General features: G+C 40.6%; 1 protein-coding gene across 1 annotated transcript; it reads left to right on the forward strand.

Annotated features, from left to right (window-relative positions):
* The first annotated feature begins 5,527 nt into the window (after window positions 1–5,527).
* Window positions 5,528–23,125, forward strand: LOC132857786 (tripartite motif-containing protein 16-like protein). Its single transcript, XM_060887822.1, has 8 exons — window positions 5,528–5,548; window positions 6,395–6,620; window positions 19,291–19,520; window positions 20,512–20,607; window positions 20,769–21,002; window positions 21,191–21,350; window positions 21,673–21,732; window positions 22,461–23,125. Exons 1-8 carry the CDS (start codon window positions 5,528–5,530, stop codon window positions 22,988–22,990), a joined length of 1,557 nt encoding a protein of 518 aa, XP_060743805.1. The 3' UTR covers window positions 22,991–23,125.
* Window positions 23,126–25,889: the final 2,764 nt, after the last annotated feature.

Raw genomic sequence — 25,889 nt, forward strand, 5'->3', positions numbered from 1 at the left:
CTAGAAGCACATCATGCGTATTCTGTAGACACAAACTTCACACCTCACAGTGTTTATTTATTCTGCGCTACACAGTGTATTGAGACGTAGAGACTCAGCACTCCGAGTGTTCGCTACCATCACGTCACGCCGTCAGCTGCGGTCTCAGTGTCACCGTGGCCTTCATCACAACACTCCCTGTGAAAGGTCCAGATTTAGAGCAGCTTTGGAAATATGTGTTACTCAGGTGTTTATGTGTCAGTGAGCATCACAGTGTATTGCAAAATTATTGGCACCCAATTCTTTTGTAGTTGTTTGTCATTTAATCAGAAAACTACTGAGATGAAAATTCGACTGACCTTTAAATCTACTCCAGGATTGAAACAAATATTTGAGTGTTTAACAATCCTGTAGAAATCCTACACATTTACTCTGGACACTGTGAGAACTGCAGGGATTTTATGGGAGACAGTTAACACAGGCATCATTAACACAGTCGAGTGCAGCTATATTTTATATTTATGTGATTTTATTTTGAGGAAAAATACAAATAAAAATCAGGGAAATTGATTCCTTTGAAAAGTTAAATGTAAAGAATTAAAAAGTACATTTTAGTAGAAATGTTTCACTCGAGGGTCACGGTGTCTTTGTGGTTAGCACGTTCGCCTCACACCTCCAGGGTTGGGGGTTCGATTCCTTCGCCTTGTGTGTGTGGAGTTTGCATGTTCTCCCCGTGCCTCGGGGGTTTCCTCCGGGTACTCCGGTTTCCTCCCCCGGTCCAAAGACATGCATGGTAGGTTGATTGGCATCTCTGGAAAATTGTCCGTAGTGTGTGATTGTGTGAGTGAATGAGAGTGTGTGTGTGTGCCCTGTGATGGGTTGGCACTCCGTCCAGGGTGTATCCTGCCTTGATGCCCGATGACGCCTGAGATAGGCACAGGCTCCTCGTGACCTGAGGTAGTTCAGATAAGCGGTAGAAGATGAGTGAGTGAGTGAGTGAGAGTGTTTCACTCGATTATCACTTGAGTAAAGAAAGAAATCTTCCAGAACAAGAGTGATGTGATGTAGTTTGTTGCTGATGCGTGAGTTTGATGTTCTTCAGGACTCTGAATGTCCTGCGGCTCTGAGTCAGGAGGAACTGATAAGAGGAAGAGCTGAGTGCGTTTACACAGCAGCAGTGAGTCACAGTGTCTGAGCCAAAGGTCAAAGGTCAAACCTGCAGAAGCTCCGGAGAAAGCAGGTGGTCTGAAGGAAAGGGTCACGGCTGCACATCTGCACACATGTGATATTTTGAATAAAGAGGGAGAGAAAAACACAGCTACCAAAATAATCAAATGAATTCATGCAACCGTTGTTCCAGATGTACATCTGTTCATCCATCCATCTGTCCATCCTTGTATTATCCATCTATTCTAATATCATTCCAGCCTCTTCTTCTTCTTCTTCTTCTTCTTCTTCTTCTTCTTCTTCTTCTTCTTCATTATTTCTTTAAGTCTGTTTTCCTTGTTCTTTCTATCTGTCTTGTCTCTTTTGATAAACACTTTTTATACAAACTATTTTATAAGAACTACTTTTACTTTTTTGTTATGAATTTATTTAGTAATTTTTTGTAAATAATTTCAATAATTAATTAGATTTTTTCAAGCTTTGAGTTGAAGGAGATTTTGAAAGAGAGATTATGTTTATTATTTTTATAATTTTTAGTATTTTCTTCTGTCCTGTTTGCTGAATAACTCTGAGAGTAAACACTTTGAGTAACGTCTCTTCTGCGCTGATCTCCTCCAAGCCTCACTCCTTTCCCTGTCTTCCTTAAGCTCCTCCACCTTCTCATGGCTGCTGTGTCCATCACTTTCATGCCACATGATAAATCTCTATGGAGTCACCGGCTGCGTCCCAATTTGTTTTAAAACTGCTGCGTCTGACACGTTTCACCCAAAACGGCACACTCGAGTCCTGTTCATACTGAATGTGTCTATTTTATCTAAGTGACAAAAACAGAGCAGCACACTGAGGTTTAACACCAAACACTGACACACTGATGAGTTTTCTCAGGTTAGACACTGAGCCCTAGGACAGACAATGACAAGGAGGTACAAAGCCTCAGGTGGGGCAGGAAGAAGCCCATAGATGGGGGAAAAAACCCATGATGGTTCAGAGACCCTGGGTTGGACAGAGCAAAGCCATAGGATGGGCATGAAGAAGTTTCAGATGGACAGGAAGCCAGAAAAATATTATAAACAAGCCCCATATTTTACAAGACACCAGAGGATTCTGGGAAATCTTTAGTTCAGACAGAGAGCACAGAGAAGCCTGAGGGTAGACAGAAAGCCCCAGAATCTACAAGAGACCTGGGTTGGGCTGTAAGACGAAGCCCCAGGATGGGCATGAAGACTCAGAGGCAGGATTAGAAGAAGCTCTCTAGGTGATCTTCTTGGTTCTTTCTGCTATCTGCAGCATGTCCTGACACTTCTGTTCTGAACTGCTTGATGACTTTATGGGTTTGGTGTTGGCACGATGCAGGAAGAAGAGCATGTGAAGAACCTGAATACAATAACATAAAGACTTTCACACAGAAGGTGAATCCAGTGAGAGTTTTTAAAACTGGTCCAGGAGCTGATTTCAGTGCACTTTCATTCCACCAGCTCACTGTTCTCAAACTCCTGAAACATGTAGCTTCTTATGATGAAGAGTTGAGATTATGGCTTAAAAACATTAAATAGACAGAAAGAGTAAGTAATTAATAAGACTATTAGTTAGTCAGTGTGGAAAGTGTGTATTGAGGAATGCTTTAAAAGATGGTGATTTCTCCCTGATTATTTGTGAGAAGGAATTTGAACCAGAACCCAATGAGAGAAAACGTGTCTGAGATGCTTTAGATTTTACTGCCACCATGTGGCTACAGAGCAGTGTTTCACAATGACACAATCTTCCCCTGGGTCCTAGTAAACGTCCGGGTAAAGAGAATCCTGGATTATTAGGATTAAGAGAGTTCAGGTTCTGCACCCCAGCAGGTTTTGTTATCTTTTACACCTTTCTCATTTGTACACACTCTCTTTTATCCTGTCGTTAGTTGATCAGTTTATGATATCCAATGTTTTCCCCCCTAATATTTAAGTTTGAGGTAAATGACTGATATATTGTATGATTACCCAAATGAGGATGAGGTTCCTTTCTAAGTCTGATTCCTCTCAAGGTTTCTTCCTCATATCATCTCAGGGAGTTTTTCCTTGTCGCCGTTGCCTCCGGCTTGCACATTAGGGATAGGGATAGATATATAGTATTTTATATTTTAAGTTAATCTTTTTAAAATTATTTTAAACTTTAATTGTATATATTAATTCATTTTTATTCTTATTTTTTCTTCTTCTTCTTCTTCTTATTATATATTTATTACTTTTTCTCTCTCTTTTGTTTCCATACTCCTGTAAAACTGCTTTGAAACAATTGTTAAAAGCGCTATACAAATAAACTGAATTGAGAGCTTGATTTATTATATTATTATTATATTTTATAATGATGATGATGTCATTTCCAGCAAGATCTGGTAGTTCTTGTGAAGCAATATTGGAGCGCAACAGTTTTTTGACCGTGTAACATTTCCCAGTTAATTCGTTATTAAACTTTTCTTATTCGAGTTCAAATCACGCTCTCGTGGTAAGAAGAAGAAACAGAAAGGAAGAAAAATACTGACAGATTGCTATCCCTGCTAAAAAAAAAAAGCATTGCTGGTCACCAGCATAAGGTTTGTTCTGCATGCTGGGACCAGCCTGGGATGGTGGTATGCTGGTCCAGCATTAGGTGCTGGTTACTGGTTTGCTGGCCGACCAGCCTGGGATGCTGGTGTTCTGGTCAATATATGTTGTCTTTTGGATGCTAGTATAATACCAGCAAGACCACAACAAAACCCATTTGTTACATATCACATTTCTTAGTGCATATTCATAGTTACTGTAAATAAAGACCAAGACAATTTTCTAGAGAATTGCAATTCACTTTTTAATAAAGAAAAGCATTCTGGATATTCCTACTGTATCATTTATATATATATTACAACACACATTTTTGTTCTTAGCTTCCGCTCTCTCTTTTAGCCAGGAGCAAGTAGTATGTGGTGGCGATGACCATGTGTTTTTAAGAGGTGCTACCCGGAGTCGTTTGCCTTTAGACAACTCCTGCTCTATGTCTTCTTTATTCTCTGAAAAATTATAGAAACAAAATAAGAAACAAAACTATATATCACTCATTTGTTTATATTGTGCAGTGAACGAGTTACAATAAAACAGCTACTGCTTAAGTTACATACCTTTAAGCATCAGTATTTGTGCCCTGAAGAAGTCTTGCTTCCATCGTACCCAATAAACCTGAGTTTGGTCAAACAGGTCGTAGTTAAAGTCCTTAATTTCGCTAGTTGAAACAACTGTCATGCAGCCGTCATCCAGGTACCTCACGTATGCCAACATTCTGATTCCCAGTGATCAGCAGATTCGTCGTGTAGAAGCAGAAGCTTTTTATTTACCCCAAAACAAAATCCTAATTACGGTGGCAAAAACATGATGATCTGGAACACGTGCACTTATACTAATTTCGATAAACACTGTAAGGTATATAATGTAGTCGAAAACATTGCGAGATTTATTTTTGGAAAGTGCAGGAACTACATTTACCTTCGTGAACATAGTTGCTTTAATGTTTGCATAGCAACGCTGATGTTGGGTAATATCTCTTCACATTACCGCTTTCTAAAAAAAAACAACAAACAACTTAACTACTTCTTAATTGAGACAAATGGATTTTAGCATTGTTTGACTCCAAACTGCTATTGGATTTTATTGGAGATCGATCTATTTATTAGGGATGAGCGATACCACTTTTTTTTGCAAGGATACGATGCTGATACTTATTTATACACTTTTAACGGTACCGATACTGATACCAATACTGCTTATATATATATATCTTTAAAAAACCATCATTCTGTATGATTTATATGCTGCTTCCCTCATGGAGCCCGGGAAGTCAACATTTGTTGGTATTACTATATTTAATTTGTGGAGACACTTTAATCCCTAACAAACGATTTTTAAATGTTTTTATTCTTTGTTATTCAAAGTTTTTGAGCTTTGTTATTTCAGTTCTTTATTCAAAAGAGGGAGCAAAAGAAATAACACACTTATAATTAAATATATTCCAATATATTGTGTTTTAATTTTATATTAATGTGTTACATAGAAACATACACAAGCAAAAATAAAGGTTGTTCCCATAAAGCTCATTCCAGAAAGATCATACTGGTTAACCAGCTACACCAGCCCCGTTTTGCTTGAAAACACCATGACTATGCTGGCCACCCAGCTATACCAGCACTATACCAGCACTATACCAGCACTGACCAGCATTATACCAGCACTATACCAGCACGAACCAGTAAAAACCAGCCTGGACCAGCATGGAATTCATGCTGGTTTATGCTGGATTTTTCAGCAGGGATCACAGACAGTTTCTTCCTTTCTCTCAATTACCCGGCAGTCAGAAGGGAGAAACCATCAAGATGCAGCAGCAGCAACGTGCAGTAGCAGCAGCGTGTAGCAGCAGCAGCATGTAGCAGCAGCAGCAGACTTGGAGCTCTCGCATCTTCCAAGCTGTGAGCTTGTAGCTGTCCTTGAATTCTTTTTTAGTCTTGTGTTATGCCATACAGAACCGGGGGCCACTGAACCTGCATTAACAACAACAGTGGGGGCTCGCCGACAGCCTTAGCCACCGGGTAGGCACATATGGTTGTGCTGCGGTTAGATTGCTGCGGTTAGATTGTTGGTTTTGTGTTATGCCATACAGAACTGGGGGCCACTGAACCTGCATTAACAATGACAGTGGGTGCTCGCCGACAGCCTTAGCCACTGGGTAGGCACGTATGGTTGTGTTGTGTTGCAGTTAGATTGTAGCGTCTACGGTCATATAACGTGGTGTTTGAATTGTTTGTGTGTCGCATTTGTTTGCTTGGCTGAGTTTTTACTCAATTCCGATTTATCTTGAGTTTATACTCCTTACCCTTTGATACCTTTATTTATTTGTTTTCCCAGCGTCCGCCCCAGCTGGCTAGCATAACTAGCCTGTTAGCCTGAGTACCGTTAGTACACCTTTTAACACCAATTATCTCTGTTGTACTTGCTATATAACATCATGTCAGTTATGTCTCTGCCTTTGAGTGCAGGTGAGGACACGTCGAGCTGCACTCGGTAGAACTGGAGCTGGAGGCCGTGGAGAAGCAGATCTGCGACCTACAGGTGAAGCAGGCCGAGCTGCGGGAGCGGAAAGCCGCGCTGGAAGCTCCCTGGTCGGCTGCTCACCTGTCTTAGGTAAACTCCCGGCATATAATTACTACTCCCTCCACCTCTACTCCGTGTGTTTCTCTGTCCAGGCCCAACGCACCCAGGAAGTGGCCTGGCCAGGGGCAGTTCACTCCAGCGGCAGGGCACCGCGGATCCTGGGTGCAGCAGCGGAGGACGTGTGCCGGGCCCCTCCACCACCACCGGTCTTCGAGATCCCCACCCGGAACCGCTTTGCCCCCCTTCGCGAGACGGACCGTGACACTGTGATCATCGGAGACTCCATCGTCCGCCATGTCTGTGCTACTGTGGCTAAAGGTAAGGCTCGCACTCACTGCTTACCTGGTGCCCGTGTTCTTGATGTCGCTGCACAGGTACCTAGGGTCGTGAGCAGAAACACCGGAGCTGTGGTTCTTCATGCCGGCTCGAACGACACCAGCCTGAGGCAGTCGGAGATCCTGAAGAGAGACTTCAACACCCTGGTGGAGACGGTTCGCAGCACAGCGCCCACGGCGAGGATCATCGTGTCCGGACCACTTCCAACGTACCAGCGAGGAATCGAAAGGTTCTGTAGACTTTTTGCTTTAAATGGATGGTTACAGTCATGGTGTCAGGCTCAGAATCTACTCTTTATTGATAACTGGAATGTTTTCTGGGAGCGTCCTAGGCTGTTCCGCGCTGACGGCCTGCACCCCAGCAGAGTTGGAGCGGAGATCCTGTCGGACCACATCTCCAGGGCGCTGCACACCTTCTGACTGGTAAACTACGCTTTAAATTTAAATTTCAACAGCCCTCCTTCACTTCAACACATTGACACAAATGCACACATAGCTCACCCTATAGAAACTGTGTCTGTTCCCCGAGCAGTGAGATTAAAAAGTAATTATGTGAGAAGTTCTCAAAATAATCTTACAGTAATCTGACCAGAAAAATGCATACATAAGAAACAAAAGAAACATACAAAAACAGTTCCTAAAGCTTGGGCTTCTGAACATTAGATCACTTTCACCCAAAGCACTTATTGTAAATGAAATCATCTCAGAAAATAGCCTTACTGCACTCTGCCTTACCGAAACTTGGATTAAACCAAATGATTACATCGGTCTAAATGAGTCTACACCATCAGGATATAGCTATAAGCACGAGCCTCGTCAGACTGGTCGTGGAGGTGGTGTCGCCACTATCTTTAGTGATTACCTTGCTGTTACCCAGAGAACGCAGTATAGATTTAATTCTTTTGAAGTGCTTGTCCTTAATGTTACACTATCGCACATGCACACGAAAAAATCCCTGATGTCTCTTGCGCTAGCGACCGTGTACAGACCCCCAGGGCCATACACCGATTTTCTCAGAGAAGTCGCAGATTTTCTTTCTGACATATTGGTTAGCTTTGATAAAGCATTAATTGTAGGAGATTTTAACATTCATGTTGACGACACAAATGATGCGTTAGGACTCACATTCATGGACTTACTAAACTCACTTGGGCTTAAACAAAACATCACTAGAGCAACTCACCGTCGTAATCATACACTAGATTTAATAATATCACACAGAAAAGATGTCACTGATATAGATATCATTCCTCAAAGTGATGACATCACAGACCATTACCTCATACTGTACACACTACCTGTAGAACAGACTAACTGTGTCTCACCACGTTATCGACTCGGTAGAAGTATTATTCTGACCACTAAAGACAGATTCACAAATAACCTGCCTCATCTATCTCAACTTCTTACTGTACCCTTAAACACAGGCGATCTAGATGTAATGACTAACAGCATAGGCGCTACATTCACTTGCACATTAGACACTGTTGCTGCAATCAGATTAAAATTAACTGTACTGAGAAAAAAACTGTAGAAATAGGCTACAGTCAAGATCTTGAAGAACCACCAAGTGTTTATTTTAGAAAATGAGAACTTAAAGCTACTGTAGGCCATCTTTCCCAGATAAGGCAGAGTAACTTAAAATTATTCCAAACAAAGAGGGGTCAGGCAGACCAACACACATCAGATCAGCTTAATGGGATGTAGCCTCTTAATACACTGATTACATTTTATAATTGGCAGCAAAATGTAAAACTTGTTGCACCAAAACTGGCTACTGCCACAAAGGACAAAACTATGGCAAGTGTTTTTTTTTCTGTTATTATTATGAACGTCTGATGTAGTTGAGGAACCAACTACATCAGATCCAAAAAAAAAAATAATGAAAGCTACTGTAAGCCAATGCCATCCTTTCTAAATAACAAGGCAGAGAAACAAGGAGGCCAAGCAGATAGTTACCAACCAGATGAACTTGTGGTGGTATGAGGTTACATAGGCCCAGGCTACTTGTAAAATGTAAATAAAATGTAAATAAAAATTTTAATATATTAAAATTAAACAATTGGCCACAAAATGTTTCAAACCAAAACATGCTGGGCCTCGGCCTACTAATAGAATGTACAAATTCCTTCAGGTCTCAATCAGAAAAGGCATCACTCACACACTCACTACTAGTTTAAATGCATCACTCACAGTCGGCTGGTTGAGGGATGGGGATGTTGTTGGCTTCGGCTGGTTTAGTTTCTCATACTCTGCATATTCAGTTGTATGGCGTGTTCTAAGATGCCTAATCATGTTAGTGGTATTAAAATGCCGTTGCTTGCTTCCACCTCGAGGGATTTCATCACGACATACATTGCAAACGGCTAACTTTACGTCTTTATCGGACACTTTGAAAAACTTCCAGACGGGAGAACTCATGTTGCCACTGGTAAGCTCCGCTCTGCTGTTGTTTACCTGTGCGCCGTGCATGCACGTGTGAAAAAGTCGCGCGAGTAATTTACGTCACGTTATCGACTTTTTTGATCGGCGCTTTTGGGGTTCGTCGATCAAGCTATTTTTAGCTAATATCGGCCAATCATGATCGGTGGCCGATCAATCGGAGCATCACTACTCAACTACATTGCTTTGCAAGTACAGGACAGGAAGAGTTAGATAAGTTTATTACTACAGCAAAAAATCAACAACTTGTTCACTAGACCCCATTCCAACTAAATTACTGAAAGAAGTGTTAAAGCTGGTGAGCCTCTTCTTTATATTATTAACTCCTCGTTATCTTTAGGTTACATCCCTAAGTCTTTCAAGTTGGCAGTCATTAGGCCACTCATCAAAAAACCTAATTTAGATACAAATGAACTATCAAATTACAGACCTATTTCACACCTTCCGTTTATGTCTAAAATACTAGAAAAGGTTGTGTCTGTTCAACTGAGCTCCTTCTTACAGGAGAACAACATCCTCGAAGAGTTTCAGTCAGGTTTCAGGCCCCATCATAGCACAGAAACTGCACTTGTGAAAGTTACAAATGACTTGTTCTTAGCTTCAGACCAAGACTGTATGTCCCTATTAGTTCTACTTGACCTTAGTGCTGCATTCAACACTATAGATCACAACATTCTCCTAGATCGTTTACAAAATTACACAGGTATTCATGGACAGGCTTTAAGTTGGTTTAGATCCTACCTGTCTGATCGATACCATTTTGTAGAATTAGATGGTGAACCCTCCAGTTTATTAACAGTTTATTATGGGGTCCCTCAAGGATCAGTTCTAGGACCTCAGCTTTTCTTGATATACATGCTTCCATTAGGGAACATTGTTAGAAGACATGGGATTAGTTTCCATTGTTATGCTGACGACACACAGTTATATATCTCATCAAAACCAGATGAAATAACTAAATTGTCCAAATTAACTCAATGCCTTAGAGAGATAAAAGACTGGATGAGCTGTAATTTTCTGTTGTTAAACTCTGATAAGACAGAAATACTACTTATAGGTCCAAAAACCAGTACACAGAAACTCTCACACTTTAACTTCCATTTAGAGAGATGTACTGTTACTAGTAGCTCGACAGTGAAAGACCTGGGTGTTTATTAGACAGTAACTTGTCTTTAAAATCATATCACCATATTACAAACACAGCCTTCTTCCACCTTAGAAATATTACCAAGCTGAGAAACATCCTGTCTGTATCTGATGCTGAGAAGCTAGTTCATGCTTTCATGACCTCTAGACTGGACTATTGTAATGCATTACTAGGTGGTTGTCCTGCATCTTTAATAAATAGGCTACAGTTAGTCCAAAATGCAGCTGCCAGAGTTCTCACTAGGACAAGAAAGTATGGCCACATAACCCCAATTTTATCATCTCTACACTGGCTACCTGTTAAGTTTAGAGTTGATTAAAAACTGCTGCTACTTACGTACAAGGCTCTTAATGGTTTAGCTCCCATGTATCTAACTAGTCTTCAGACACGTTACAATCCTTCACGTTCTCTGAGATCACAAAACTCAGGACTTCTGGTAGTTCCCAGAATATCTAAGTCTACTAAAGGTGGTAGAGCGTTTTCTTATTTAGCTCCCAAACTCTGGAATAGTCTTCCTGATAGTATTCGGGGCTCAGACACACTTTCCCAGTTTAAATGTAGATTAAAAACTCATCTCTTTAGTCAGGCGTACACATAACACATCCCATTATATTGTGCACTATTACATTAGACTTGCACATTTTTATAAACAGCAGATGTGTTAATCCCTCTGCACTGCTCTTCTCTTTTTCTACCCATGCCGAGACATCCAGACATTGTACCAGCTCCGATCTTCTTCCGTGCGATGAAGTTTTTGGACCTCCACTGAGATGAGGCCGACTTTGTGAGAATCCTGAGACATCTACAGATCTACCAGCTCCAGTTGGACTCTGTGATACTAAAGAAGAGATCTGAACTCCATGTAATCCCTACACCAATACAGCATTTGATTGACTGTATATTTATAATCACACCCCCAGTGTCACCCATATGAGGATGGGTTCCCCTTTGAGTCTGGTTCCTCTTGAGGTTTCTTCCTTTACCATCTAAGGGAGTTTTTCCTTGCCACTGCTGCCTGAGTCACCTCAGACTTGCTCATTGGGGATAAATACACATACATACATACATACATACATACATACATACATACATACATACCTACACACTGTGAACTATATATATCTTGAATTTTTATTATATTAATTCTTTATATTACTCCTTATGTTTATCTTCTGTTCTATGTTTATGTTCTGTAAAGCTGCTTTGAGACAATGTCCATTGTAAAAAGCGCTATACAAATAAACTTGAATTGAATTGAATTGAATGTTTTTTCCAAACTTGAAATTGGACCACTGGTCTAGTGTTAATTTCGTCACCTATTTTTAATTTAGTCTTAGTCTTGTGCCAAATGTCCTTGTTAGTTTTAGTCATATTTAGTCATTCACATATCTTTTTTTGTTAGTCAAGTTTTAGTCGACTAAAAGTCTCATCATTTTAGTCTAGTTTTAGTCAAAAGAAAACTCAAGGTATCTTAGTCAAGTTTTAGTAGACTAAAAGTCTTTTAATTTTAGTCTAGTTTTAGTCAAAAAATTGTAGCTTGACCACATCTGGAATCTATTGTAAGAATAAATACAACGAGGCCTCATTAAATGCAATAATATCAGGAACACAAGTGTTATAGAGGAAATAAATAACTTAATGAAAAGCCTAAGATCAAAACTGTAGGTGTGTATGTGTGTGCATATATATATATATATAAATTACCGACTTAATGCAAGTTATACATGGTATTGCACACACCATTATTGATGATATTTGGAGCAATATTACAAGTAATTGTTAAACTTGATTCCCTTACATATACATTTGCTTTTAAGCCTAATTATTAATTTTGATTATGATGTGATGGTGACAGGGGGGTGGGAAGAGGTTTCAGGTTGGGGGGTGCTGAGTTTTTTTCTGTCACCAATTTTGAATAAGAAACAATATCAAGGCTATAAAACTTGTCAAAACTCCGCGAATCACAAAAGTATCAGTGAGAAGTTGAGAACACGTTTAAACAGTGCATACACTCGAACTTGACCGCACATGACATTTTTTACTTTATTGATACTGCTTTTAATCGTAATGCAAAGACCGGTCATCGGGACATAAGCTGTCATGTACAATAAAAGAGCCTGAGCAGAGACAGGAAATATAATTTAACACAAAAAGCCTGACTAGACCAGGGGTGGACTTGTGCTCAGGAGATTTTATTTATTTATTTATTTGAGCGGCGTGTGGACGAATTCTTTCTACACACACACCATTTTATTACTTGATAACAGACCGCTGCGAACTATAACACACCGTTGCCATGAAAAACAGAGCGTTGCCATGGACACACAGGATTCTAACCGTAGAGACAGAGCGCACTATTTTCTTTAGCGGAAACAATACAATTGTTTTTAAATCAATAAACTCCTTTTTAAATCATCATTTTGAGTCAAATTATTGATTTATTTGGTAGGTAACAATATAATAAGCGGGATCCGCTTCGCAGACCTGTAACTTGAGCAACAGCGAAGCCGCGAACTCATGCTGAATATTTTAAAGGCGTAACAGCTGATGAAAAAGCAGAGACAATTGTAGACGAAAATGAAGAGAGATTTTATCTTAGTTTTTATTTTATACAAAACATTTTCGTCTCGTCTTTTTTCGTCAACAATAATGCATGTTAATTTAGTCTTAGTCAGCGTTTTTGGACAGTGGTGCAGTCTTGTCATCGTCTCGTCTTAGTCATGAAAAAAAAGGTTGTTGACGAACATATTTCGTCTCGTCTCGTCTGACGAAATTAACACTACACTGGTCTATACGAGAATGTCTGATGAGGACTTGACAGAGATTAGTGAAACCCTTAATACCACTCCAAATGCAGGTGAAAGGTGTGTGTTAGGATGCCTAAAATCACACCACATCAGAATACAATGCTGGTGTTGCACCCCTTGAAAAGGGGGAAAATATATATTAATAAAATAGACTCGTGCTGTTGTTTGTGTGCTGAGCTGTATTGGCTGTGACGCACAGCATAGCTTGAGTCAGCTACTCCTGGCAGCCTTTGAGTACCCCCTACTGGACACTCCTTGAATTATATCTAATTTAGTTAACCAACAGAATTAGAACAATAATGAACATCACATTAATTAATCATTTTGCCTTAGCCTTGTGTTGCAGTTAACAAACTGATAATAGCTATGAACTGTAAAAGTTAATCATATTGATGTTTTTAAACCACTACACTGGCATGTGAGACATTGCCTGCAACAGCTTGACCCAGTTGGATGGGCCTTCCGCCACCGCTGTGCAATCCGACAAAGAATAAACCACGTTCAAACTCCCAATCAATTACGGTATTTTAATACACTATTATATCAAGATATGAATGCAAAAACTGTTAATGTACTCTAAGGCTTTTCATAGTCTTACTTTTGCAGCCAACAGTTGACAACATTCATTCATTCACTCATCTTCGACCGCTTATCCGAAATATTTTTGGGTCACGGGGAGCCTGTGCCTATCTCAGGCGTCATCGGGCATCAAGGCAGGATACACCCTGGACGGAGTGCCAACCCATCGCAGGGCACACACACACTCTCATTCACTCACCCAATCACACACTACAGACAATTTTCCAGAGATGCTAATCAACCTACCATGCATGTCTTTGGACCGGGGAGGAAACCGGAGTACCCGGAGGAAACCCCTGAGGCACGGGGAGAACATGCAAACTACACACACAAGGCGGAGGCAGAATCGAACCCCCAACCCTGGAGGTGTGAGGCGAACGTGCTAACCACTAAGCCACCGTGCCCCCCTCAGTTGACAACAGTGGTTACAGTATTTATATTAATTATTAATGCAGTGTTGAAACCACTGTAAAATTTCACCTTTCATTTTATTTTGTAAAATCAAGTTTTTTTAATGCAAGTACTGGATGGAACCAGGAACCAAAGAGGGACACTGTGACCATGGCATGGAAAACACAGGGGTTGCCCGGTATATGCTGGAGAGAGGGGGTTAAATAGAGGCAGTGTTATTACTGGACACAGTGCCCACAATCAGAGGATAGAACGCTTGTGGGCATAACTTAAATAAAAACAGACCCAAATGCAGGATAGCTTAACGAAAACAGGATTTTAATAAAATAAAAAAAAACACATAACACAAAAACTAGGACACAGACTAGACAGGACGAAGACAACAGAGGATTCCGTGATGCTCAAGGCAACGCGGCTTGACTAAATACTAATACTAATAATTAGACACATGAGGGAAAGGTGTGCAGAGGTGGGGAGGAAGAGACAAGGGCAGGGCAGACACATGAACACAGAACATAAACAAATGCACATGGCCAAAGTCCAGGCTGAGTCCTGACAGTACCCCGCCCTCGAGACGCGGCTCCCGACATGCCAATCCGTCTTAACAGTCCTGACAAGGTCCAGGAGGGGGGAGCAAGGCACACAGCGAGACAGGTGGGGGAGCAAGGCACATGGTGAGGCAGGTGGGGGGAGCGAGGAACACGGCAAGACAGGTGGGGGGAGCAAGGCACACGGCGGCGCAGCCAAAGCGGCCGAGCGATGTCCACAACCGAGCAGGAGGGCTGAGCGACGTCCACAGCCGAGCAGGAGGGCCGAGCGACGTCCACAGCCGAGCAGGAGGGCCGAGCGACGTCCACAGCCGAGCAGGAGGGCCGAGCGCAACCCCGCTCACCATGGTTGTCATCAGTGAATTTGATGTGGTTCTAGCTGTGAATTGCTACACAGTCATGAGTTAGCAGAGTGAACAGCAGTTGGCCCCAATGCCCAGTGTATTGGTGCTGGTGATGCTGTTCTTCACCTGGTCACTCAGAACCAGCTCCATCACCAAGAAAGCCCAGCAGCATATCTACTTCTTACGAAGGCTGAGGAAAGCCCATCTCCCTCCCCCCATCCTGACTACATTTTACAGAGGGACCATTGAGATCATCCTGAGCAGTTGTATCACTGTCTGGTTTGGGAACTGCACCATCTCTGATCACAAGGCCCTGCAGTGGATAATGAGGACAGCTGAGAAGATCATTGGAGTCTCTATTCCCTCTATCATGGACATTTACACCACACGCTGCATCCGCCAGCAGCATTATGGATGAGCCCTCACACTCACACGTCACCCAACACACATCCCTCACACACTCATCACCTCACACACCCCTCAAACACACTCTTCACCCCACACACATCCCTCACACACATTCTTCACCATTGTGCTGTCTAAAAAAAGGTACCGTAACATTCAGGCCTCACAACCAGACTGTGTATCAGTTTTTATCCACAAGCCATCAGACTCCTCAATAACTGAACTGACCTGCACCGAGAACAATACACACACACACACACACACACACACACACACACACACACACACACACAAATGCGCTCAACTGTAGAGACTGCACTGATCTACATCCATGTCTACAGCACCACCCATTTCAAACTGTTTACATGATGTTCTGCACACTGGTTTTGCTCTTTGCACATTCTGTTTTTCACATTTCGGTCAATTGCTGTTTTGCACAATTCATTACAATACCTCATAAAAGTGAAAGTGACGTGACATACGGCTAAGTACGGTGACCCATACTCAGAATTCGTTCTCTGCATTTAACCCATCCAAAGTGCACACACACAGCAGTGAACACACACACTGTGAACACACACCCGGAGCAGTGGGTAGCCATTTATACTGCGGCTCCCGGGGAGCAGTTTGGGGGGTTCGGTGTAGTGTTAATTTCGTCAGACGAGACGAGACGAAATATGTTCGTCAACAACCTTTTTTTCATGACTAAGAGGAGACGATGACAAAACTGCACCACTGTCCAAAAACGCTGACTAAGACTAAATTAACATGCATTATTGTTGACGAAAAAAGATGAGACGAAAATGTTAATTTAGTCTTAGTCAGCGTTTTTGGACAGTGGTGCAGTCTTGTCATCGTCTCGTCTTAGTCATGAAAAAAAGGTTGTTGACGAACATATTTCGTCTCGTCTCGTCTGACGAAATTAACACTACTCCAAATATCATCAATAATGGTGTGTGCAATATATATATATATATATATATATATATATATATATATACACCTACAGTTTTGATTTTAGGCTTTTCATTAAGTTATTTATTTCCACTATAACACTTGTGTTCCTGATATTATTGCATTTAATGAGGCCTCGTTGTATTTATTCTTACAATAGATTCCAGATGTGGTCAAGCTACAATTTTCTGACTAAAACTAGACTAAAATTAAAAGACTTTTAGTCGACTAAAACTTGACTAAGATACCTTGAGTTTTCTTTTGACTAAAACTAGACTAAAATAATGAGACTTTTAGTCGACTAAAACTAAGACTAACAAAAAAGATATGTGAATGACTAAATATGACTAAAACTAACAAGGACATTTGGCACAAGACTAAGACTAAATTAAAAATAGGTGACGAAATTAACACTAGTTCGGTGTCTTCCTCAAGGGCACCTCAGTCGTGGCCGGCCCGAGACTCGAACCCACAAGTGTTCATTCCAGTATTTTGCACATGTACTATAGAATGTATAGTATGTATTCTGGTCGGCGCTGCTTTTGTGTATTGTCTTGTAGTGATTTGTATTGTCTTCTGTCTCACACTGTGTACACCAGTTTGTACAGATGCACTTTATGTGTCTAGGACTAACTTACTTTAAGTCCTTAGCTCTGTCCTTGTTCTATGTAGCTCCATAGTCCTGGAGAAACGTTGTCTCATTTCACTGTGTACTGTGTCAGATATATATGGTTAAATAACAATAAAAGCTTCTTGACTTCTTGACTTGACCTGATTTTGTATCCAGAGTGGCCGCTGACTGCTACTGCCACGCCGCCATCCTGGAACATCAATACAGTGATACCTCGAGATACGAGTTTAATTCGTTCCGTGACTTTGCTCGTATCTCAAATTGCTCGTATCTCAAAGCAATTTTCCCCATTTAAATTAATTGAAATCCCATTAATCCGTTCCAGCTCGCAAAATTCCACTCCAGTTGTTTTGTTTATATGTTTTGAATATGAAAAATGTACAGTACTGTATTTATAAATGACAAATATTGTATAAAAACAGACAGTAATAAAGAGAATGTTAAAAAAATAAACTGTTTTTACTTCACGGAAGATGGGAATTTAAATGGTCGGGTAATATGGATGTCGTAACTGGATTGGTGCGCGTCTTGGACAGCTAACAGCTGATGCACGCTTGACGACGTGACCTGCCAGAACTAACGCGATGCTTGATTTCTCTTAACTTAACTGCTACAATTTCTGTTTCTTTACATTAATTTTGCTTAACTTTCTTCATCGCATTTCTCTTCACTTGTTTTTGCCTTTTTTGTCACTCTTTCCTCACTAACATCTGCTGGTCGTTTTAATAAAAACCTGTCCGTTCGGCATATCGGATGCGGTGTAGTCGCACAAGTTAAAATTTTTTAACGGATCCAACGTTTAAAACGGATCCGAAAATTATGGATCCACAGATGGTCGGCACCTCACGCAGGACCTTTGCGACTCTCCATAGGAAATGAATGACTTCCTGTTTCGTGTGCAGTGGAAAGGCGGCTTTAACCGAGTGAGACGCGGGAAGCTGAGGCGGGGGAAACAGAGCACACGTGGTTGTTGGGGATCTTTGTTTCTGCGGTGGCGGCTTGGATGCTTGTATCTCAAAAATTTGCTCGTATCTCAAGATATGGTCGATATCAAAATATGGTCGAATCACAGCTCGTATCTAAAAAAATTTGTATGTCAAAGCACTCGTATCTCGAGGCATCACTGTAATGACCTCAGAAATAACGCTGACCGTTAGTTCATCAGAAGGACTTGGTTGTACAATTCCACTTGACTAAAAACTTGTGAAGAAAGGACATTATTTACATTTACATCATTTACTGTCCAGTGTCACCCAAATGAGGATGGGTTCCCTTTAGAGCCTGGTTCCTCTCAGGGAGTTTTTTTGATTTTTGACATTTGCCACCGTCACATCAGCCTTGATCATTAGGGATCAGAGGATGTACTTTCTACATCAATTAAGGAAGTTTGGTCTGCCACAGGAGCTGTTGATGCTGTTCTACACTGCAGTCATTGTATCTGTCCTGTTCACATCCATCACCATCTGGTTTGGTGCAGCAACAAAACAGGACAGGAACAGACCGTAACACACAGTAAAAACAGCAGAAAAAATAATTGGCGCCCCCCTGCCCACCCCCCAGGACTTGTACGGCACAAGAACCAGAAACCGGGCAGTAAACATCACCACTGACCCTTCAAACCCTGAACACAACCTCTTTCAGCTCCTCCCTTCTCTCAGGCGCTACAGAACTTTACTTACTAAAACTGCCAGACACAGGAACAGTTTCTTTCCCCAGACAATCACCCTGATTAACACCTCACCATAATTATATTCACTGCTTCATATCTATATGTACTGCATTATCAGGACTGTCAGTCATCACATCATCTGTATATATTACACACTACTGCTGTATATTGTACAAAAAGCATAATATTACACAATATTGTTATTTACACTCTCACACTTTATGTACATAACTGATCATATTCTATATTCATATTTTATATATTTTATTCATTCTTTATTCATATTTTATACTCATTCTGTCTACATTGTATCTCATCGTCTGCATTGTTTTCTTGTATAGTTTGTATAGTATAGTGTTATTTATGTCTGTACTTTTGAGAGTCACAAACTGCTGGAACCAAATTCCTTGTGTGTGTCAACATCAACACACTTGGCCAATAAACCTGATTCTAATTCTGATTCTGATTCTGATTTAAAAAAAAACCTGAGCTCCTTTTTTCTGTAAAGCAGCAGCTTCTCTCTCTCTGTTACACTATAACACAAAACTTACAAAAACGAAACTTAACCAACAAACAAACCAACCAACAAACCAAGGAACGAACCAACCAATGAACCCACTCACTCTCTCAGTGCAGGAAAATGGCAGAGGCCAGTATTTCAGTAGGTCAGGATCACTTCAGATGTCCAGTGTGTCTGGATCTCCTGAATGATCCAGTGACTACTCCCTGTGGACACAGTTTCTGTACGGTGTGTATTAATGCTCACTGGGATCAGGAGGATGTGAATGGCGTCTACAGCTGTCCTCAGTGTAGAGAGACTTTCACTCCAAGGCCTGTTCTACGCAGGAACAACATGCTGGCTGAAGTGGTGGAGAAACTGAAGAAGACTGAACTCCAAGCTGCTTCTCCTGCTGTTTCATCTAAAGCAGAAAGAACTAAAAAACAGGTGAGAACTGGATATTATTATTCTTTTTTAAGTCAATTTCTACAAATTCTATTTCTAATCTAATTTCTATTGAGGTGATCTGATTGGTTATATGACTGTCATTCAGTGTAAGGTGGATTTTTATTAAAAGTCAAAGTGTGTTTTGTAAAGACGTGTGAAACACCTCAGACCAGTCAGTGTACTTTAAACAGCCAATGGCATGATGATGATGATGATGATGATGATGATGATGAAGATGATGTTGATGATGATATTTAACACGGTCATGTGCCACTTTATTCTGATTTCAAAGTCTATTTTGTTTTACTTCTAAAAGTGTTGAAGCTTCTTTAAGACACATTTATATTTACTTTATATTTATATATGCACACACACTACAAATCAAATTTAAATTCTAATTCAATTTATTTTAACAATTCATATTGTCTCAAAGCAACTTTACAGAAGTATAGAAACAGAAGAGAAAAAAATAACAAATATATATGAAATAAGAATCAAAATTAATAAATGAATACATAAAATTAAAGTTTACAATTAATTTAAAAATACTAATTTACAACATAAAATACTATATATCTACATATAACATATGGTGTAATACCAGTGGAAGATGTTTAAGGTCATTTTCGAGTACAAACAACACCTTCAACTAAACGAGTGAGTGAAAGTGATTGTGGAAATGTAAAAAGAACCCTGAGCTGGAGATCTGGGAAGCTTCTGCTCATAGTTTGGTCTAGATATATTTGTCATGATCCAGGTTGAGGAGCCTCTGGTGGTAACCAGGAGAATTCACCCTGATGGGACTCCACATCATCACAGGGCACCATGTTAAGAGCAGTCTGATATAAAGAGATCAGCAGGAAAGGAGAGGGTGATGAGTGTGATGATGTGTGCTGGGGACAGTGATTGTAGTTTCTTATTTAATTACAGCTACAATTCTTTGTATTTTACTTTTATTTCTATTAATTAAGCCTATTTTATTTGGTCTCAGAATGAGTTAAAGGAGGATCAGATAAAATCCCATCAGAGGATCCAGGAGAAGCAGAAGAAGGTGCAGGAGCTGAAACAGACTGTGGACATTATTAAGGTGAGGAGGAAACTGAGAGATTCACGTAAACACACACATTATAGAGTCACTATGAGAGAAAGAGTTGATTTTTAAATGGATCTCTGTGTGTGTGTGTATGTGTGTGTGTGTGTGTGTGTGTGTGTGTGTGTGTGTGTCTGTGTGTGTGTGTGTCCTTACAGATATGTTCACAGGCAGCAGTAGATGACAGTGAGAGGATCTTTACTGAGATGATCAGCTCCATGGAGAAAAAGCGCTCGGAGGTGACGGAGGTGATCAGAGCTCAGGAGAAAGATGAAGTGAGTCGGGCTGAACGACTCCTGAATCAACTGGAGCAGGAGATTGCTGATCTTAAGAGGAGAGTCACTGAGCTGGAGCAGCTTTCACACACACACGATGACCTCCACTTCCTCCAGGTAACATTCACTGTCTGATCTACAGAGGGCGCTGTTCCTCACAAAGTTTCCTCCTAAAAGCTCATTACAGCAACAAGAAATGTTCCTGTCTGAGATCACAAGTGTGTCTTTGTTCTGATTCAGTCTGAGATTCATTCGTTCCTCTCGTCCACTTTTCTCCTTCTCTATGATGTGTTTCCTCTCTGTAGAGTTTCCCGTCTCTCTGTGTTTCTCCTGGATGTGACGACTCACCCAGCTTCACTGTCAATCAACATCTCTCATTTGGTGGAGTGAGGAAATCTCTCTCAGATCTGAAAAAACGAGTCGAACAAATCTGTGAGGAGAAATTCAACAAAATCAGACCACAAGGTGAACAAACAAACATTGTTTCTGTATCACAGTAAAAAGAGCCATAAAATTCATCTAACAGAAATAAGAAGTAAGCAGGAACAAGACTGCAGAAAATCACACAGTATTAGCATCAGTCTTGTAAATGACATCAAGATCAATTTAGCAGACAAACAAAGTACAAATCTTACATTTGTGGAGAAAATCGTAGCTGATGAATAAATTGAGATGGTGACGTTGTTGACGTCTGAAATAAACGTGAGGAAGCAAATTTTTCACTTTCACACTTTAAACTGTTTCCACCTCATTTTTCTGTCTCCATTTTGTCTCTGTGTCTCCAAAGCTGCAGCAGTTCAGATGATTTTACCTTCAGAACCAAAGAGCAGAGAAGATTTTCTGCAGTGTAGGTTTTACACACACACACACACACACACACACACACAGACACACAAACAAATACATACAGACACACACACACAAACACACACGCACATACACACAGACACACATTCACACACACACACACACACACACACACACACACACACACACACACATACACACATGCAAATACACACACACACACACATACTGTACAAATACACACACAGACACACACACATACACAGAAACACACACAGAGACACACACACACAAATACACACTCACACACAGACACACACAGACGCACACACAGACACACACACACACACAGACAAACATACACACACACATACACATGCAGACACACACAGACACACACACATACACACACACAGAGACACAGACACACACACACAGAGACACAAACACACACACACACATACACACACAGACGCACACACACACTCAGACAAACATACACACACATACACATGCAGACACACACAGACACACACACAAACACACACACATACACACACACAGAGAGACACAAACACACACACAGACACACACACATTCACACACACACATACACACACAGTGTTAAAATGTCTGTATTGTTGATCTAAATCTGATCCATGTTTATAGAGCTGCATTAGGAGGATAGAAACACAGACAGGTGTCTCACACACACTTATTATAAATCCTGTGATTAACATCTAACATGTGGACATTTTATTACTGTAGATTTCTGTTATCTGACTCTGGATCCAAACACAGTAAATTATCATCTCATTCTCTCTAAGAAGAACAGAGTGGTGAGATGGAGTGAGACACAACAGCGATACTCTGATCATCCAGAGAGATTTGACTCCTGGCCTCAGGTGTTGTGTAAGGAGAGTGTGTGTGGACGCTGTTACTGGGAGGTGGAGTGGAGCGGTGATGATGTGGACATATCAGTGTCATATAAAGAGATCAGCAGGAAAGGAGGGGGTAATGAGTGTGGGTTGGGTCACAACAGTCAGTCCTGGAGTCTGGAGTGTTCTTCTTCCTATGTCTCTTTCTGGCACAACAACATTTATATTGAGCTCCGAGGTCCATCACCCTCCAGAATAGGAGTGTATGTGGATCACAGTGCAGGAACTCTGTCCTTCTACAGTGTCTCTGACACCATGAGGCTCCTCCACAGAGTCCACACCACATTCACTCAGCCTCTATACGCTGGAGTCAGGATTTGGAGTAATAAATCATCTGTGAGGTTTTGTTATACAAAATAAAATGTTAGTAAAAGTGTTTATAAAAACTATAAGTGAGGTGTGAGATTTAATTTGTCCCTGAGCTACACTGGACATTTTGTGTGCAGAAACTGGAACAGTAATGAATGCAGAATGTAGAAACAGACTATTTAACTGTATTAGGATGGGTTTATTATAGTTGATATAAAAATGTTCAATGTCTCCTCAGAAATAATAAACTTTACTCAAACTGCTCTGTCTTTCTGTGCTGCTTGCTGGTGGAAACACAACCTACTGTGTGTAAAAGACCTTTATTATCTTATATCTTTAACAGTTTTCTGCTTAACAGTCCACTTAACATACAGTGCACTCTGGAATTATTCAGACTCCTTCCTCAATCCTTTATAATATGGTGACAGACTTCAGAAGTGGAAGAATAAACTGTTAATAAACTGTATTTTCTCTCAGTTCAGTCTTCTGCGCAGTCGCAGTACAGAGCAGGAGTCACGTGACTTTGTTCGAGTGACGCGAGCACGAGCTCCTGTGAGAGAAAAAACACCATGAAACAATGATATTTTCCATATTGTGAACTTATTTTATTTGCACTTAAATTTCAGTTCATGTTCTAATGCAGTTTCAAAATACAACACGGCCCTCGTTTGGGACGCTTTTCATGAACTGACCCACATGACAAACTAATTGAATAGCCCTGACTTAGAGATTTCGCTGAGGTAAATAGTGTTGGTGTGTCGTTTGGGAATGAATCGATTCTTTGAATCCATTTACTGTATCAAATCGGCTCTTGAAAGTTTTGGACCCTTTGGAGTCGTTTAGGTGCTTAAACAGGGAATGTTTTGTGGGCTGTGATTTAAAAAAGGTATGACATCATAATATGTTATGAAGGCTTCCGGAAAAAATATTGTAGTACAACGGCAATGTGTCGATTCTTTGATTCGGCTCAAAACATCTCTTGAACGGTTGGAACCGATTCACCAAACTGAAGAGTCGTTTTTGTGATTTTTTTTTTAAACAAACTTAAATTGTTTTCTTTCTTTTTTTACTCCTGAAAGTAACTCAGCACTTTTTTGTTCATTCTGTTGAAAAAGTCAATAATCCATTAGTTGCCTGGGTTACGTTTGTATGTGTGGGCGGATTTCAAATGTCAACATTGGCTTTCAAACAATGTACACGCCACCTTTAAGAAGGGGGATGTAACATATTGTATATGTTATACATTTATGAGGTTATGAGGACATCTAGTGGTCATCTGATACAATGACTTCCAGAATCACGTGTGTATGTTTTGTTACTGAAGTCAGAAGAATAAAATTATGTGAAGGAGCAGCAGCTCATGTTCGTTTGTCTGTCTAAAAGAACACACACCAGCACAATAAGCCCAAGATCTGGGGTCTCATTTATAAAGCGTGCGTACGCACAAAACGGGGCTGGAGACGTGTGTACACCAGTTTTTGCGCAAAGGTTGTGATCTATAAAAAACAAACTTGACGGGAAAACGTACGCACCTTTAAGCAAACTTTGAGACGTGCGTATGCTGATTCTGGAGACAAAGGGAATTGGCGACACAGATGGTGAGGTCGTGAACTGAAGTTAGATTGTAGAAAATACATGTGAGAAGAACGATTATAATAATTAATGACATTTAATTTTCACCCCATTTCATACGTTATATCCACATTATCAGGGAGATTAAATCCAAAAGTGTTATTTGTGCCGATTGTTTTAGGCTATATACATCTAGTAAAATCCAAACGTAATTCAAAATGTATTAAAAATAAAATAATAATAATAATCAGCGCTACTCCGTCCAGGGTGTATCCTGTCTTGATGCCCAATGACGCCTGAGGATAGACACAGGCTCCCTGTGACCCGAGTAGTTCGGATAAGCGGTAGAAGATGAATGAATGAATGAATGAATGAATGAATGAATGAATGAATAATCAGCGCTGCCCTACAGTCACATTGTCCACAACAGGAGCGCAGGAGGAGACGGTGCGACTACATGTGATACAGAATAGCATGAAATACCCTTTTATTAGAGAACTGCAGAACACAGTGTAAAAACGAAATATTTTCCTTAATGTACATATAGCTATCATAAAATGTCAAAGTCTGCAAATACAGTCATGAAGCACAATCGCTACTCATCATCGGTCCTAACTATTACGGTGTTCATTACAAAACCGTCATGAAGAAGCATGTGTTCACTATAACGGTTTCGTCTTAAATTTTCGCCCACAAATTAATTCTGTGATTTTGTCAAGGTGTTAACGATCAGTCTAATTGCTAGAAACATATAAATCCTTCGGTGACCCGGGTATGTAATGCTTCATGATGGCACTGCTGGCACTGTTGGAGGATTACGCCAATGGCAGAATAAGGAGAGAACGAGTTTTCAGGGACTATGATGATTTCCTGGCACATTATGATGACTGGCTAATAAGCCGATTTAGATTCCCTAGAGCTGTGCTCTTAGATCTATGTGCTGAATTGGGTCCAGTATTAGAGAGGACAACATGCCGGAACCATGCCATCCCAGTCCAAATACAAGTCCTCACCACTCTGGGGTTCTTGGCAACCGGCTGTTTCCAGCAGGAATTGGCAGACAGGTAAATTATTTATATAAAAAAAACTAAGTATTCCTCAACTTTGTGTCTAAGACCTTTTTGTATATGAAATCATCTCACCCTATAGGTCTGGTATATCACAGCCGTCCCTGAGTGCCATAATATCTGTCGTTTTGAATGGTATACTTAATATGGGTAGTCGATACATCAGGTTCCCCTACACTGTGCGAGAACAGGCCGAAATTAAAATGCAATTTGCAGCAATGTCTGGTTTCCCAAATGTAATCGGTGAAATTGACTGTGCTCATGTTGCTATAAGGGCACCACCTGAAAATGAATTTGCTTATGTTAATAGA

The sequence above is a fragment of the Tachysurus vachellii genome, chromosome 15 (genome assembly GCF_030014155.1).
Source record: "Tachysurus vachellii isolate PV-2020 chromosome 15, HZAU_Pvac_v1, whole genome shotgun sequence".
Classification (NCBI taxonomy): domain Eukaryota; kingdom Metazoa; phylum Chordata; class Actinopteri; order Siluriformes; family Bagridae; genus Tachysurus; species Tachysurus vachellii.